The 17,958-nt window shown below is 34.6% G+C and overlaps 2 protein-coding genes across 2 annotated transcripts; both read left to right on the forward strand.

Moving 5' to 3' along the window:
* The first annotated feature begins 6,377 nt into the window (after nt 1-6,377).
* On the forward strand, nt 6,378-9,576 carry LOC121202797 (very-long-chain (3R)-3-hydroxyacyl-CoA dehydratase PASTICCINO 2). The gene is made up of 9 exons (XM_016841962.2): nt 6,378-6,680; nt 6,771-6,882; nt 6,990-7,008; nt 7,129-7,217; nt 7,314-7,367; nt 8,567-8,637; nt 8,732-8,813; nt 8,991-9,087; nt 9,185-9,576. The coding sequence occupies exons 1-9, from the start codon at nt 6,610-6,612 to the stop codon at nt 9,253-9,255; spliced, it is 666 nt and encodes a 221-aa protein (XP_016697451.1). The 5' UTR covers nt 6,378-6,609; the 3' UTR covers nt 9,256-9,576.
* Nucleotides 9,577-13,507: 3,931 nt separating this feature from the next.
* Nucleotides 13,508-15,008, forward strand: LOC121223176 (uncharacterized). The gene is made up of 2 exons (XM_041104274.1): nt 13,508-14,148; nt 14,665-15,008. Exons 1-2 carry the CDS (start codon nt 13,716-13,718, stop codon nt 15,006-15,008), a joined length of 777 nt encoding a protein of 258 aa, XP_040960208.1. The 5' UTR covers nt 13,508-13,715.
* The last annotated feature ends 2,950 nt before the right edge of the window (nt 15,009-17,958 follow it).

Below are 17,958 nucleotides of genomic sequence, written 5' to 3' on the forward strand. Positions count from 1 at the left end.
ATATTTGACTCATAAATATTAAATAATAATATTTACAAATTCACTCGTCGATTTTGTGGCCCCAAAACTATTGTTTCTGACACCACTAAAAATGGGTTGTTATAGTATGTGTTCGTAAGGGTTTTGCCTTTCTTTTCTCACAAAATAAAAATAAAAATATTTAAATATTAAATAAGTGAATTGAAATCTAAATATTTTAAACATTACATAGATCTATCATATTTACCTATTATATATTGTTACTGAAAGCTGACCGAGTGTTAACTGAATTAGCATTGGTATTGTTGTCAATAAAGGAGGACATGGGTTTGAGCGCGGTGGAGAGTGTTTATCATCTTATATAAGGGTTGGGAAAGGGTTATAGGTAGTTTAGGCATTGTATCAATATATATATATTGTTACAGGAAAAAAAAAGTAAATTTTTGCTATTAGTTTTTGTATTATGTCTAGATTATGGAATTAGTCTATATACTTTAATTTAATCAATTTTAGTCTTGTATTTTTTTGAACTTTGAAATTTTAGTATGATCCAAATAGTAATAGTTAAATTTGTTAGGTCAAATTCTAATATTAGTCTCATACTATGTATAACAGTTCGATTTCAGTGAAATCGAAACAGTGGTTTTGGGACCACAAATCCGAACTCAAAAAATTTAGTTTAATATTATTTTATGGTCTACAGTATGATAGGAATATAGTTTAAAATTTTCGTTAAGAAATTTTACCGTTTACATGCCTAATTTGATAATAAGGACTAAATTGCATAAAGTGCAAAGGTTGTGTTCTAATAGCTAAAGGTATTAAATAGCTATATAATTTTAAATTGGAGGTCCTTATATAGTAAATAGGCCATTAAATTGCTTAGTGGTTAAGCATGAGTAGTCATCATTGGAAATTGAATAAATTATTAAGGGTAATTTTGGAAATTAGTGATTAAAGTTATAATAAATAAAATAAAATAACCTATTCTCATCATTATCCACAAAAAAAAAGAAACCTAGCCATGAAAGCTTGAATTTGGACAAGCTTATTTTGCGCAATTAGGTATGTATTTTTGTCTCGTTTTTTATTATTTCTATGTTTCCGATATCGTAGTAGCTTAATCTAGCTAGCTCGGCGATTAATTTGCAAAATTGTCAAAGTATTAGAGTTTTGCCATTGATGAATATGCTTGAAATTTGAAGTTTGATAATAGAAAATGAATGGCTATTGTTAGATAAACAACTTTTGTAAAGAGAATTTTGATTGAATTATCAATTAGGAATTAAATTAAAAAGATAATAAATTTATGGAAAAATTTGTGAATTTTGTGAAATATATGGGCTGCTATTAATATGTATAAAATCAGCTAGGCTTGATTAAAGATTAAATTATATGAATTTCATTTTTCGAACCTAGGGACTAAATTACAAAGGAATTAAAAGTGTATGTCAAAATGATAATTTTGCCAAAATTCCATGTTGGATTAAATTGAATGAGAATTATATTGAAATGAGTTAAATTCATTCTTATAGATCCTGTCAGACCTCATACAGAGTTAGATCAAGGCAAAGAGAAAATATCTGATTAGTCACCTTCGTATCTACGTACACTTGTTGAGGTAAGTTCTTGTAATTAAATTGTACATTTATATGTTTTAAATTGAATTATTTGTTTGTGAATTGTATAATTTCCATGAATAAATACGGGTTGTATATTCGACAATTACTGAGCCTCGTTTGAACCTTAGGAATTCATAGGATACAAATGACATGTCATTAGGGTCACCGATTTCAGCTCTTATGAGCTTCCCGATACTCAGCTCACATGAGCTTCCTGTTATTCAGCTCGCATAAGCTTCCCGTTATTCAGCTAATATGAACTTCCCGTTTACAACTCGTATGAGCATACATGTACATGAATTGACGGATTACAATTAAGTACACTTCGTGTGTACTACCCGTGTATCCAACGATATTCTAAATGGTTCAACAAGCACAGTTCTGTTACGAGATTACATGAGTTCGATATGAACTATTACTGGTATTTACATGAAATACATGAAATATGATTATTTGATGAATTCAATCATGTGTGTTGGATTTTATATGTGATTTTCATGGCTAATATGTCGATGATCATATGTTTAGGCTTTTGGCCAAATTGGTTGAGATATGCTTTGTTTACTTACCTATTTTATGGATATATGGTAAGTTAAATTCTGTGTTATACGAACTTACTAAGCTTAAATATTTACTCTGTGTTATTTTCCATGTTTTATAGTAATTCGGAAGCTCGTACAAGTTGGAAGCTAGTCGGAGCTATTTCACTCTATCCATCGGTCCTTTTGGTACTTTCAGTAAATTAATTTCGGTTATAATGACATGTATATGTTATTTTGGCCAATGATGGCATATAAATGTTTTGTTGAGATTAACTATGTATATGGCTTGTTTTTGGTATATTTTGATGTGTATATAAGTGACCTTATCATGTTTGATGTGTGATTGATATGGTAGAATGAAAGAAAGTAAAATGTGGCTTGAATATTCATATATGAATTTGGTCATTTAGGTAAGTTGAGATACTTGGTTGACATGCCTTTTAAGTTGTTATTTGAGGTGCCTAATGGCATATTGGTTGTATGTGGTGATATTTCATGTTTAAGACTTGATTTTGGCTTGTTTTGAATGTCTTGTTATGGCTTGTTGATGTGCAAAAATGTTGGGTTAGGTTGATGTCAAATTGGGTGAGAAATGTGGCTTAGAAATTGGTCTATTTTCGTCCCCACAAGCTGAGACACGGGTGTGTAACTCAACCGTGTGTGACACACGACCATCTTTTAAATTGCGCAAGTCAGAATGCTCACACGGCCTAGCACACGGGTGTGTGGCTTGGCCATGTGGCCCAAGTCAGGGAGTTACATAGGCACGGACATGGGCTGGGACACGGCCGTGTGTCCCTATTTCAAATGTCCACACGGTCTAAAACACGGGTGTGTCTCTTGGCTGTGCGAGTCACACGGCCTAGCCACACGACCGTGTGACCCCTGCAGCTTTAAAAATTTTTAGTGTTTTCTAAAAAAATCTTTGAGTATCCGATTTAGTCCCAACCTGTTTTTAATGAATATTTTAGCTTAATTAATGCAAGGATGAAAACTAAAAACAATCAAATTAAATGCTTACATAAAAATAAAAATAATAAAATTTGACAAAGAAGGTACGGTGGGTGGGTTAGAGAGTTGGTAGGTTACTGCCATTGAAATAGCATCATTTGCAAAAGAAATTATCTGCTACTTTAAATTAAAAATGCCTATAAAATCATATGTAACAACCTAACGTTGGTGGAATTTAATGAAAATTTAAGGCTATTTTACTCATCTAATCTAAAAAAAATTAATATTTATAAAAATGACTCTAGTTCAGAAACATTCACTCAAATGACTTGAAATGAACAGTAAATTTGAGTTATGGAAAATAGATGCCCGGCACCACTATTTTTTCTATTAAAAATAATTTTTTGAGATTTTAGGCACTAGATGGCCGACGCCCCTTTATTTGATTAAAAAAAAATTGGGGTGTGGTTCCGGCCAACAAATGGCCAAAATCACTCAACAAAAAAGGTTAGGAATATTGCAACATAACCCCTCCTTATTTTTTCATCTTTTTTATTTTCCAAGTTTAATTACATACTTTATATTTTAAAACAATATTGAACTACTTATCATGTTTTTTAATTATTATTGCATCAGTCACATTATTATTAGATTTAAAAATTAATTTAAAATATATTCAACTACATATTTTATAAAATTTAAAATTTTCATGATTGAATTTTCCCATCATATTTGAATTTTCATTTTTTTAAAAAAATTTTGTTTTTATTTTGTTAAATATAACTTGATTGTTGTTAAACTCAAGTATAAATAATAAATTAAGCCTAAAAAATTATATTTATTTTTAAATGTAATCATAATTTTTTGGAGGTGGTTTTGATAAAAAGTTATTAAAGTTATCTTATTTTAATATATTATTTAAGAACTTCAAACGAAAGTATTTTAAAACTATTTATTAATTTTAATATTGAATTTTATAATTGTGAAAATATATTAAAATGCTAAATACAGTATCAAAAGGACAGTAATTGATACTAAACTAGTTAATTTTCAAATCAAAAGTAGTTAATTTAAAATTAATTTAAATTTAATATGCACAATTAAATTATATGTTGTTTTGATAAAATTAGAATCTGCATTAATAATTTTCATCTTTTATAATAAATCAAATAAATATTGCTAAATTATTGTTTTTTTATTTTAAAAATAACGAGTAATATATTTATAAAATATGTAGTTCAATATATTTTAAATTAAGTTTTAAATTTAATAATAATGTGAGTGATGCAATAATAATTAAAAAACATGATAAGTAGTTCAATATTGTTTTAAAATATAAAGTATGTAATTAAACTTGGGAAATAATGGAAAACAAGGAGGGGTTATGTTGAAATATTCCCAATCTTTTTTGTTGGGTGATTTTGGCCATTTGTTGGCTGGCACTACACCCCTAAAAAAACTTATTTGTGCGGATCATAAATGTGATAGCACCCCAAAATTTTTTTTTGAAAAAAATAAATGGGCGCCAGTCATCTAGTATCCAAAACCCTAAAACTTATTTTTTTTAATAAAAAATAGTGGTGCCAGCCATCTAATTCTCATAACCCAATTTTACTGTTTATTTCAGATTATTTTAGTGAATGTTTTTGAACTAGGGTCATTTCTATAAATATTATTTTTTAGGGGTCAAATCGGTAAAATAGCCAAAATTTAATCAAATCTTGCAAGAGAGGGGAACTATTCTAGAGACTATTATTAAATGAATATGAATGTCTCTGGTAATATTAATAGGTGCAAATTTCCAGGTGGATTGGAAGCTGGCAGTTGAGTAGCTCACCAATCTTCCAACTGCATTTCTTAAATGACCAATGCGAATTCGGGGAATTTCAAAATGGACCAACGGGCTTAAAATATTTTAAGTTTCCTCCTTTCAGGAAAATATTCCTCAAACCTCTCTTATTATTTTTCTATTGTTTTGTAAAATTTTTATTTTATTAATAAAATCGAATCACTTATATAATTAGTTAATTAGATTCGAATAAATATATATTACAAATTTAAATATTAAATATTATCATTAGTCAATGTATCATGTATAAACAGCATATTTAGTCTATATTTCAATTTGATTAATTTTAATTTTTCTATTTTTGAAATTTAAAATGACACTCTGAATCAAGAAGTGGTTATCAATCAAATTCATTTACGGGAATTTAATTCAAGTTATCTTACATTCTTGAGAGTAACATTACATTTTTGACATATCATTCTTATATTTATTTACAAAAATTACTTCGAGGTAGTAATCTTACATTCCTAATAGTGCTAAGATTACAAAATATGGGGTAATCTCTTTTATAATTTCAATAAATTTTATCCCTTCTTTTTATAATATTTTTATATATTATGTAAATATATTCAAAATTAATATAATATAATATTAACTTAAATACATTAAGAAAGTAGACAAAATTATCAATATCATATTTGATACAAACATTATATTAACCAAATTTAAAATTTACCTAAATTAAAATAAAATTATATGTAATAATAAAATAAAAGAAATTGAGTTTGTGTATTCGCATAATAAGATTTAAGTTTTTGAAACAAAAGTGATCATACAAAGTTTTAGAGTCTAATGAAAGAAATTTATGAAAATTTCATATCAATATCTTCAATTAATGTGAAATTGAATTTGGTAAAAAAAACAAAGTCTATAATAAGAACAATTTAGTAAAATTTAATTTTTGTTAATTTTACATTATGTCAATTAAATAATAAAATTTTGCATTCTAATCAAATGAACCAAAGAGAGTAATGTTGATACTGTTGAGTAATCCTACATTCTGATAATCCTATTTCCAAAGGTAATCTTATATTTCGTGAACACATGCTCGCTAAGTTAAAATTTGTTATTTTTGAAATCTTAGGTGACAAACATGATATCATCGTATGTGTAATGCCATGCCAACTTGCGATTTTCACATAATATTCACAAAAAATCGTCATTTTTAATTATGGGTTTAACAATAACCATTTGAGTTAGGATTGAAATTACAAAATTTAAAAGATATAGAAACTAAAAATGATCAAATTGGAAATATGGACTAAACCCGTAACTTATATATAGTATTAGGCTAATAGCAAAATTTTACCTAACCAATTTAATTTGGATTAAAATTAAAATCTAAAGATTTGCAATTTATGCGTTTTATATCAACTAATACTATAAATTTTCCTTAAAATGGTTATTGTTTCAATACTTCTATTCTCTTGATGATAATTATTATTTGTATGGAAAGTTGACATTATTTTGGGTCAATTGCCCCATTCTGAAACAACCCAGTTCATCTCCATTTTCTCTCTCTAGGTCATAGAGATTTCAGCTTGCTTCCCATCATCCCAGTCCCTCCCATTACTCCATATAAACTTGTTCATTTATTCTACTCTCTAGCTAGCCTTTTTCCCCACAAATCAAATATAATCTTCGTTTCCTTTACTTTTGGGTTCCCATGGCGTCGGCTTTGACTGTTCTCAGGCGGCTCTACCTTTCCATCTATAATTGGCTCGTCTTCATCGGCTGGCAAGCTCGCTCATCTCAGATCTACTTTCTTTTTCATAATCTTCCGATTTTGAACGTCTAGTTGTGTAACTCCTTTGTTCTTCTTTGCAGGTTTCAGGTTCTGTTTTTAGCGTTAAAGGCTTTGAAAGAATCAGGTCATGAACATGTCTATAATGCTGTCGAAAAGCCTCTCCTTCTAGCTCAATCCGCTGCCGTTATGGAGGTTTTCTTCTTCTGCTCACTCCAATCTGTCTTAAATTTGCTGTAATTTGAAATTTTCTTTCCCATTGTGTTAAATTTAATTAAATTTGTTTCTCTTTTACTTGACAGATTCTTCATGGCTTAATAGGTGATTGCGGAGTGCCCTCTTCTTCTTCATTTCAAATTTACGATATTTTTTAGATAATTCACTAATTTTATTTTTTTTAAATGTTTTGAATTTTGAAATTCATTTTGTTAATTTTTGCAGGTCTGGTTAGGTCACCGGTGTCATCAACTCTGCCGCAGATAGGATCAAGATTGTATTTAACTTGGGGAATTTTATGGAGTTTTCCTGAGGTAACAAAAAAAGTTACAATCTATAGTTCTATACTTCTTCTTTTCTCTTTTTCTCTTAGTTTTAGTTAAAATTGAAATGATGATCGTGATTCGCAGATTCGAACTCACATTCTTGTTACTTCTTTGGTCATCAGTTGGGCCATTACAGAGGTAAATTTAACTTAATTCTGTTTCCCCCCCCTCCCCCAAAAAGAAAATTGTGGTTAAAATTAGGAATTGTAATTAGTGATGATATGGACTTTTTTATGGTACATCTCAAAAGCTTAAAAACACAAGATCACGGCCAGTTAATTTTATGTGTGGGTGACCGCGGCGTGTTTCTCCAGTTTAACAGCTTCACGAGCCATTTTTTTGTGGTCCCACTTCATGAGTAATCCTAAAATGGCATCTCAGACATGTAGGATAGGAGAGGCTCCGGCTTCCTATGAGTCATCATATTTCCTTTAATGATCTTGATCTGCTGGAATGCCAGGGAGACCTCAGAGCAAGTCTTAGCAATGCGTACTACTACACCATATGGATTAGGGGGCTTTCCCATTAAAACAGATCTCGTTTCTATGCTTCCATAATTCCCATATTGTTATAGCCCCTAAAACATAGACCTGCTCGTTTGCTGATCTTATGTTTTTTCTTTCTTCTTGCCATTGCTGTATCCATTGTCTGATATCCGTTCTTGATAGTTGATCAATGCAAAGGCCCATACGTTGATGATCTAGGCCTGAAACCGATGAAGATGTTATTATACATTAGTTGATAATGATCATGCTTTTTTTAGGTTTGGGATCTTAATTTTATTACGCAAAGTATAATAATATGGAAAAAAAATTTTACCACATGTAATCTTCTTTTATTATCATTGTTTGGAGCATATTGTTTGGTAAAGTTGATTACTTGAGACTGCTATTTCTAACTGGGATCAGGAACTTGATTCTTAATTCATGATTTTACTTTTGCTGAAACAAGAAATACAAATATAGTTCGATTCTTAGGCATTTGTGTTTGTGCCCTTCTTGTGTTTAAAAGTCTTACTCTATCATTTTCCTTTTTAAGTACCCTTATCGGACACATATACCTGTGACCATTCAGAAACCTTTCAAATACATGGAATATGCCTTTATCCAATACAGTTCGAGTCCGGTAACATAGTTTAGAACTTAGTATTTAGGCCTGTTCTTATTGTTTTTCTACTGTTATGCGATCCTTTGCTCAGAGCTAATGTTGCTCTGTACATAAATTTTGAAAAATGCTGGTATATGTCCTCCAAGAGTTCCTCCTGCCGAAGGGCATTTCTTTTATAGACGCTGATGTAATCCTGATTTTAATTTTACATAAATTCCCTGTAATTGCAGATTATTCGCTATTCATTCTTTGGCATGAAGGAGGCCTTTGGTTTTGCACCTTCATGGCATTTGTGGCTTAGGTAAATAACGCATGTCTTCTATTCTTGTTAAACCCTGAACAAAGTCACCGAATCCTTGGTGTTCATTTTGCTAATATTCGTTTTCTCCGAGCAGGTATAGCACATTCTTGGTTTTGTATCCAACTGGCATCAGCAGTGAAGTTGGTCTGATCTACTTTGCCTTGCCATATATCAAGGTAATTTCACCCAATCATTTAATTCAATCCAAAAGTTATAGATGTATCAAGTGGAGTTTCCCTGTTGATGGTCAATTCATGTTGCGCCGTTTAGCATTTAATTCTAATAGAACCGGTATAAGACTAAAAAGCACATGATTATTGTATGTTCATTGCATAAAACTGGTGTGTCTACAGGCTTCTGAGAAGTATTGCTTTAGAATGCCAAACAAGGGGAATTTCTCCTTTGATTACTTCTATGCTGCAATTCTTGCCCTTGGAATCTATGTCCCAGGTATGAACTAAGCAATTCCTCATTTTAACACATCATCTCGGCTTGATTGATTACTTGCCTCATTCATGCTTATTCGAAGGGCTTGATATTGTTGCAGGTAGTCCTCACTTGTACCATTATATGCTCGGGCAGAGGAAGAGAGCACTTTCCAAATCAAAAAAGGAGTGAACTGTTTTCGAGGTTTGCGGCATTGTGGTTGTTATCTCCGAACTTTGGTGCATGTATCATTTCATTCTTTTTAGTATTGCTTTTTGGCTAAAATGTTCAAGGGTTAGCATCTTTTTGGCTGAATATGATGGTGTAGGTGCAGCTGCTGAATTTACCAAAATTTGTTGGTGAGTTTGGTGGCGTGCTGCGTGAATCCAGAAATCTCCAAGTTTTGTTGTGGTTGTTCTTATTGCTTAATTAGAGTATCATAAATTATCATTTGTTTCTTTCCACACCGTCTTCTAAATCCTTGGTGTATAATAAATTGTAAGTTAAAAGGTACTGGAGTCGTTAACGCCGCAGTTGGATTTCTACCTGAATTTTTTATATTTAATTTTAGCTTAGCTCAATAAAAAAATTGAAAAATCTCTATTAAATAAAAAGTGCATCACATTTATTAAAAAAATCAAATCAATTGACTTCTTTTATCAACAAAAATTGCCAATATCCAATATGACTTTTAATGGTTTTTTTGGTTTAGATTCTAAACAAGGGAAAACTAAAAAAAATCTTTAAAAATTATTAACAATTAAAAAATATAAAAATTCAAATATGAAAACTTTCAAAATATATATAAATTAATAAAAACGCATATTTGGAATGTGTACAGATTCACTATAAATTTTTATAGAAATTATAGAAAAAAAGTATTAATAATTATTTAAAAATTTAAAAAGGAAAATTTTACAAAAAAATAAAAAAATTAATAAAAATGCACTTTTGAATTGAATCTAGATAAGAGAACGTGTAAGTTTATTGGCAACTATTTATCCAAATTTATATAGATAAGTGTAAATTTGTAAAAAGAATATTAATAATTATTAGTAATTATTATAAATGACTTTTGATGTTTGGAATATGGATAACTATGAATTTTCCTGTTTTAGATACTGGAAAATCTTTCGTGCACTTCGAGCGCATACATAAATATCTAATATTATAAAAAAAATTACTATTTATATTAAAAATTTTGGTATTGGTATAAGTTAGAAATTTTAATATGCTTTTGAGTGTTTTGCATTACTACTCTAAATAATGATTACTTAAAGAAACTAAAAAATTGTTGATTGAGTATTAGCTCGATTGGTATTGGCATTATTACAAGTGCAAGAGGTCGTGGGTTTAAGTGCGTTGAAGCGTATTATCCTCCTATTTAAGGGTTGGGGAGGGGCTATGGGTAGTTTTAGGCATTGTATCAAAAAAGACAGATATTATAAGAACTTATAATGAGATTAATGTTAAAAAAACTAAAAAAATACTCGAGTAAATAAAAAAAAGTAGAAATGAAATAATGCAAAGAAAAATGTGCTCAAACCACTTAATTTTCTTTCTTTTTCAGCTTTTTGTTGAAAGCTTTCTCTCCGGTCCCCTTTTCATGGAAGCTATCTTCATATTTATAAGGCACAGTTCTCTAATAGGACGTGCTAGGGGATAATTAGGTGCCATGCACAACAACACATTACCCCTCTAGGTCTGACACATAACCTCAGAGGTAGATCTAAAAAGGCCTTCTCGTGAGTAAGCGAGCTGGGGAACAGTGAGTTGAGAGGTAAAGCTGGAGAATGGCGAACTGACCAACCAGCAAACATGGCAATGGCAAACTGCGGATCAACTACCTAGTGAATTGGCGAGTTGTGAAAGAGTGGTGAGCCGTGGCCATCAAGCGGACAGGGAATGGTGAGCAGTTTGGGTTTCCAAGTTGGGTCGCCATGCTCGGGTAGTCGGGTTGCTAGTTGAACCAGGTTTCAAGACACGTAGTGGTAACAATCTGTCCCCCCGACTAGTCGAAGAAGGGTTATAAAGTGACCCTTCTGAGAAGCTCAAACGTGTTGAATGTGTAATGGTGGGTCTGGATGAAAATTTTGATTTTGAAACTTATAGGATACATTTCTGTCAATCTAACAGTTTAAAGGAGAGGAATCGTCACGTAAAAGATTAATTTTCCCCCAAATTTTTTATTCTTTTTAAATTTTTTGAAACCCTATTTTCTTACTTTGCTTGCATTTGGTTAACTCTTCTATTGGTTTGCTTTTAAAATCATCATTGGTCAAGAGGTAAATCATTCATTCTTCTTCTATTCTTTCCTTATTTTAGGATGATTGTGAAACATAGTTAGGGTTAGAATGGGTTTTGGTGGAAGGGGCTATGGTCATATTGGTTGTGGCTAACAAGGGCGTAGGGTCGACTCAGATGTTAGAGGTGGTGTCTTGCAAAGGCCTCATGATGCTAGCACTATTGTAGAAGCCATCACATATCGGTATATGACCAAAGAGTAGGATATGGTTTGGCATCTAGCGATTCGGGAATCCGTTTACCAAACTTCATTTGATTTCGACATTGTCGGAGGAGAAAAATGATTGAGTGACACCGAAGAGGGTTTCTTACTCCTCTCTATCTGCTTGAAGCTGGGTTTCATCTCCCCCTCCACCTATTCTTCTATATTATTTTAGAGAAGTATGGAATTGTTCCAAGACATCTTGCCGACTTCTCGTGGTGGACTCTAAGTGTATTTTTATTGATTGTTGCCTATGAGAGGAGCCACATCTACTCAGTATCTTTTAGCATATCTATCAATTGAAGGTTTGCAATTAGGGGCTCATGGTGGGAATGGTGTATTTTAGTGTTCGAGAAGGGCATGAACCAATCATTCGTAACTAGGTGTTTAACCTTCGCCTCAATCGCTATAAATATATTAGAGTCAGGAAGAAATTTATAGGTGATTTTGAGTTCTCGATTAAGTGGTCATTACCTAGCAAAGTTGTTTGCCTCTAACGCCAACCCTTCAAGTCTGTACTCGTCATTGATCAATACAAAGGCTGCATAGGGGCCATGTCTTAAGATTGAAAAGCCTTTTTACTATTAGGAATATCTTCCATTATTGTCTCTGTGAATCCCTAATGGCTACCGAGCAGTTGACGTTAAGGAGGGTGTTGACCCTGACAGCGTCCTACCCACTAATCGTTTGGCCGCACGAGGCCTCCGATGACCTGGGTTTAATTTATTAGGGAAAAAGAAACAGCCTAAATTTTTTTCTATTCTTTCTATAAGTTGTGTCCTCGCAATTGGTCCTTCTCATTTAAAAGTTATTAGAAAGGGTTGATAAGCTCTCACGCGATGCATAATGATACTAGTGATAATATTATTGATGATGCATGCATCGTCGTTGTTTCTTCAAGGAAATCAACCAGTTCATCAAGCGAGCTCAAACACACTATGGATATAGACTCGCTTATGCTGAATTTGCGAGGAAATAAAGACCTTAGTGCTCTAGGGCAAGAGGTTGGTGGCAGTGGTCGTATAAGGCAAAAAATGGAGGAGAAATCTGTAAGCACAAAAGATAATAGTAATACGAATCTAGTTCGCCATAGGAAAGGGAAGGAACCTATAGTGCCGAGGGGAGATGTTGTATGCTCCACTCCTACGGCCCCCATGACCTCAATAGCCCCAATATGCAGCTCTCTCCCCATAGGGCCTAACTTTGTAACAATTCGTAATGTGTCACGTACTTCCCCTCTAAGTTCGTTACAATTGACCTCTCCAGATGATAAGGTAAATGTTTTCTTCCCCTAGAGGAATCATCTTGGTATAGGGAGGTACCCCTTTTGTCCCTATGCGATTAGGAAAAAATGGGGTGAACATCTACCCTAGGAGGTGAAAGAATGCATATATCTCTCCTCCTCCTTAACTCATGCTAGAAAACCCTCAATAAAGGAATTATTGGGTTCATTTGAGATAATGATAGCTGAACATGAACTCATCGGTTGGGGCCTCAAGAAAGCTTGCAATAAAGAAGAGGCCAAGTGAGTATAGTTCAATAAAGCAGCAGACCTAAGCGAGCAAGCCCTTAGTAGACTCCACGAACTGTACAAAGAGACTAAGCACCAAAACAAAAAGCTCACAGAAACTATCACCGATTAGGATGCTGTTAGAAATCAAACCCACTCCAAGCATAATCTAGAAGCATGAGACGTGGAGCAATTTTGTGCCATGCAAAGTGCTGAAATTTTAGCCATACAAAGTGCTCCATTATTGAGATGTTTTGTGGCTGGAAATTAAGTGGATTAATAGCCACATTTGTTGTCACTTTATCAGCCTATAAATAGAGGCTTGAACTTGTGTTGTAAAAGAAGAAAAATGTGAAGAAAAAAGAAATAAGAGAAGCAACGTGAGTGAGAGTGAGAAGGTTAGCAAACCTTGAGTGAGTTAAAATCTAGCAGCAGCTAGACTATCTAGTCATTGAGAAAATATTTGTAATCTTCGTATTGTAATATATTGAGTGTGTAATAAAAAGTAAATTTTCGGCCCATCACGTTTCCAACAAGTGGCATCAGAGCTACGGTTCGGAGCTTGGTTCGGAGTTCGGTTCGTGTCCGGTTCGTGTCCAGTTCGGAGTACCTTTGGTGTTCATCTAACAAGTCGATATGGGCGACGTAATTCAGCTACAAGTTCCACAATTGACGAAGACAAATTATGGAAATTGGAGCATTCGAATGAAGGCTTTGCTCGGTTCGCAAGATTGTTGGGAGATCGTTGAAAAAGGATACATCGAGCCCGGAGATGCCGCTACAGAAGCAGCTTTATCAAATGACGCTAAGAAGGCGTTACGAGAAGCACGAAAGAAGGATCAAAAGGCCTTGAATAGTATCTTTCAAGGTATGGATGAATCAACCTTCGAGAAAATATCAGATGTGAAGAACGCGAAGAATGCATGGGAGATTTTGCAAAAATCATTTCAAGGTGTAGAAAAAGCTAAAAAGGTATGCCTTCAGTCACTTAGAGCTGAATTTGAAATGTTAAAAATGAAGAGCTCCGAGAATATCGATGACTATGCCAATCGTGTAAAATCGGTGGTAAATAAAATGAAACGAAATGGAGAAACTCTTGACGAGGTAAGAGTGATGGAGAAAATTCTACGGTCACTCACACGCAAATTCGAGTACGTAGTCGTTGCCATCGAAGAATCAAAAGATTTGTCAAAGATGTCGCTCGAAGAACTTGTGGGTTCTCTGCAAGCCCATGAGCAAAAGATGAAGCTAAATGAAGATAGTGAAAATCTTGATCAAGCCTTGCATAGCAAGTTGTCCGTCGACGACGGAGAAACAAGTAATAACTTTAGCCAAGGAAGAGGAAACCGCAGAGGATACCGTGGAGGCTACCGTGGTGGAAACAGAGGAGGAAGAGGATCACGAGGACGTGGAAATCAATCATATGGGAGATATCAAGAAAATAAAGATTATCAAACATCCAACCGTGGACGTGGATCTAGAGGTCGTGGCCGAGGCAGATTTCAAGAAAATAAATCTCAGGTACAATGCTACAACTGTAACAAGTATGGACATTTCAGTTACGAGTGCAGATCAACACACAAAGTGGATGAAAGAAACCATGTAGCAGTCGCAGCAGAAGGCAACGAAAAAGTGGAATCAAATGTCTTTCTCACTTACGGAGAAAATGAAGATCGCAAGAGAAGTGTGTGGTATCTCGACAACGGTGCAAGCAACCACATGTGTGGAAGAAAGGAGCTATTCACAGAATTAGATGAAACAGTTCATGGACAAATAACTTTTGGAGACAACTCACATGCAGAAATCAAAGGAAAAGGCAAGGTTGTTATAACACAAAGGAATGGAGAGAAGAAGTACATCTCAGACGTTTACTACGTACCAGCTTTGAAGAGCAACCTGATCAGTCTTGGTCAACTCCTAGAAAAATGATATGAAGTTCATATGAAAGACCGCTCACTCGCCATCAGGAACAAAAGTGGAGAATTAGTTGTTCGAGTTGATATGACGCGAAATCGTCTTTTCACCCTCGACATCGAGTCTGAAGAAATAAAATGCATGAAGACGGATCTGAAGAATGAATCATGGTTGTGGCACTTAAGGTACGGACATCTCGGATTTTCTGGCTTGAAGCTGTTGTCGAAGACAAATATGGTGAATGGATTACCAAGTATTAATAATCCAGATCAACTGTGTGAAGCCTGTGTCAAAGGAAAGCAGCATAGGCAGAAATTTGAAGTAGGAAAATCTCGAAGAGCTAGAAGACCATTGGAAATTGTACACACCGACATATCTGGTCCGTACGACATTGAATCACTCGGTGGAAACAGGTATTACCTAACTTTTATTGATGATTATAGCAGAAAATGTTGGGTTTATTTTCCCAAAGCAAAATCGGAAGCCCTAGAAAAATTCAAAGAGTTCAAAGCAATGGTGGAAAAACAGAGTGGTCGATATTTGAAGATACTCAGATCCGATAGAGGAGGCGAGTATACTGCAAAGCTTTATGAAAGTTTCTGCAAGGATCATGGAATCATTCATCAGTTAACAGCCAGACGCACTCCACAACAAAACGGAGTTGCAGAAAGGAAGAATCGGACAATTCTGGATATGGCAAGAAGCATGATAAAAGGTAAACACCTTCCGAGAACTTTCTGGGCTGAAGCCGTTGAATGCGCAGTTTATCTGTTGAATCAATGTCCAACAAAAAGTGTAAGACACAAGACACCAGAAGAAGCATGGAGCGGTCACAAGCCAAGAGTTGGACACCTCAAAATTTTTGGATGCATTGCATATGCACACGTTCCTGAGCAACAGAGGAAAAAGCTTGACGATAGAGGAGAGAAGTGTACCTTTATAGGCTATGACAAAAGAAGTAAGGCCTACAGACTTTATAATCCTCTTACTAAGAAATTGATTATCTCAAGAGATGTCGAGTTCGATGAAGCGGATTACTGGAGATGGAGTGAAGAAGAAAAGAAAGTGGAAGGATTATTTTTCAACGAAGACGACAATGATGTCATCAACCAAGAAGAACAAGGCGATAATCAAAGTCCTGGCACAACAGCCCCTTCGTCACAAACCAACAGCAGCGGAAGCAGCAGCTCAGATGAAGCACCCACAAGAACACGGAGTCTCAACGACATCTACAATTCTACGGAACCTGTAGAGACGCAGTTCGATTATTCACTATTCTGTCTAATGACAGAATGTGATCCAGTGACATACGAAGAAGCAATTGAAGACAATAAATGGAAGAAGGCCATGGACGAGGAGATTGCTGCAATAAGAAGGAATGACACGTGGGAGCTAACAAGTCTGCCAGAAGGACATAGCCCGATTGGTGTCAAGTGGGTGTACAAGACGAAGACCAACAAAGAAGGAAAAGTAGAGAAATACAAGGCAAGACTAGTCGCCAAAGGCTACAAGCAAAGACAAGGAGTGGACTATGATGAAATATTTGCTCCAGTCGCAAGAATAGACACAATTAGGCTTCTCATAGCGGTCGCAGCACAATACAAATGGAAAATCTATCAGATGGACGTTAAGTCTGCATTCCTGAATGGCTACTTGGAGGAGGAAGTCTACATAGAACAACCACCTGGATATAGCATACAAGGAAAGGAGGACAAAGTCTACCGATTGAAGAAAGCTTTGTATGGATTGAAGCAAGCCCCAAGAGCATGGAACACAAGGATCGACGAGTACTTCCGAAGAAATGGATTCATCAAAAGCCCGCACGAGCACACCCTGTACACAAAGAAGAATGGATATGGAGATATCATGATCGTATGCCTATATGTGGATGACATGATCTTCACCGGAAACAATCCAGGTATGTCTGATGATTTCAAGAAAGCTATGACTAAAGAATTTGAAATGACAGATATCGGTGAGATGTCATACTTTCTTGGAGTTGAGGTGAAACAAATGCAAGATGGAATTTTTGTCTCTCAAAAGAAGTATGCGGAGCAGATTTTGAACAAGTTCAAAATGAAGGATTGCAAGCCAGTAGTCACGCCAGCTGATCCAGGGATGAAGCTAAGTGTTGATTCGACAAGGGAGTCGATAAATCCGACGTTGTTTAAAAGTCTCGTTTGAAGTTTAAGGTATTTGACAATCACACGACCAGATATTACATATGCAGTAGGATTGGTGAGCAGATTCATGGAGAAGCCGAAGCAAGACCACTTAATTGCCGCAAAAAGAATTTTGAGATATATCAAAGGTACGATGAACCATGGTTTATTCTATACCCACTCACAAGATTCAAAATTAGTTGGCTACTCAGATAGCGATTATGGGGGAGACTTGGATGATCGGAAAAGCACTTCCGGATATGCATTCCACATCAGTTCCGCAGTTTTTTCATGGTCGTCAAAGAAGCAACAAACAATTGCTCTCTCAACATGTGAAGCAGAGTATATGGCCGCAGCAACTTGTACATGCCAAGCAATGTGGTTGAAGAATATTTTGGGAGAAATAGGTGTTTCAAATGAAGGTCCAATTACCATCTACGTTGACAACAAATCCGCTATATCACTTGCCAAGAATCCGGTGTCGCACAGCCGAAGCAAGCACATCGATACGAAGTATCATTTTATCCGAGAGCAAGTGAAAAACAAAAACGTGGAGTTGGTCCATTGCAGGACAGAAGATCAACTGGCAGATATTTTCACAAAGCCGTTGAAAGTGGAGACATTCAACAAATTCAAAGAGAAGCTCGGTATGAAAGTTGGGTTTGAGGGGGAGTGTTAGAAATCAAACCCACTCCAAGCATAATCTAGAAGCATGAGACGTGGAGCAATTTTGTGCCATGCAAAGTGCTGAAATTTTAGCCATACAAAGTGCTCCATTATTGAGATGTTTTGTGGCTGGAAAT

This window comes from Gossypium hirsutum, chromosome D11 (assembly GCF_007990345.1).
Source record: "Gossypium hirsutum isolate 1008001.06 chromosome D11, Gossypium_hirsutum_v2.1, whole genome shotgun sequence".
In the NCBI taxonomy this organism is placed as follows: Eukaryota; Viridiplantae; Streptophyta; class Magnoliopsida; order Malvales; family Malvaceae; genus Gossypium; species Gossypium hirsutum.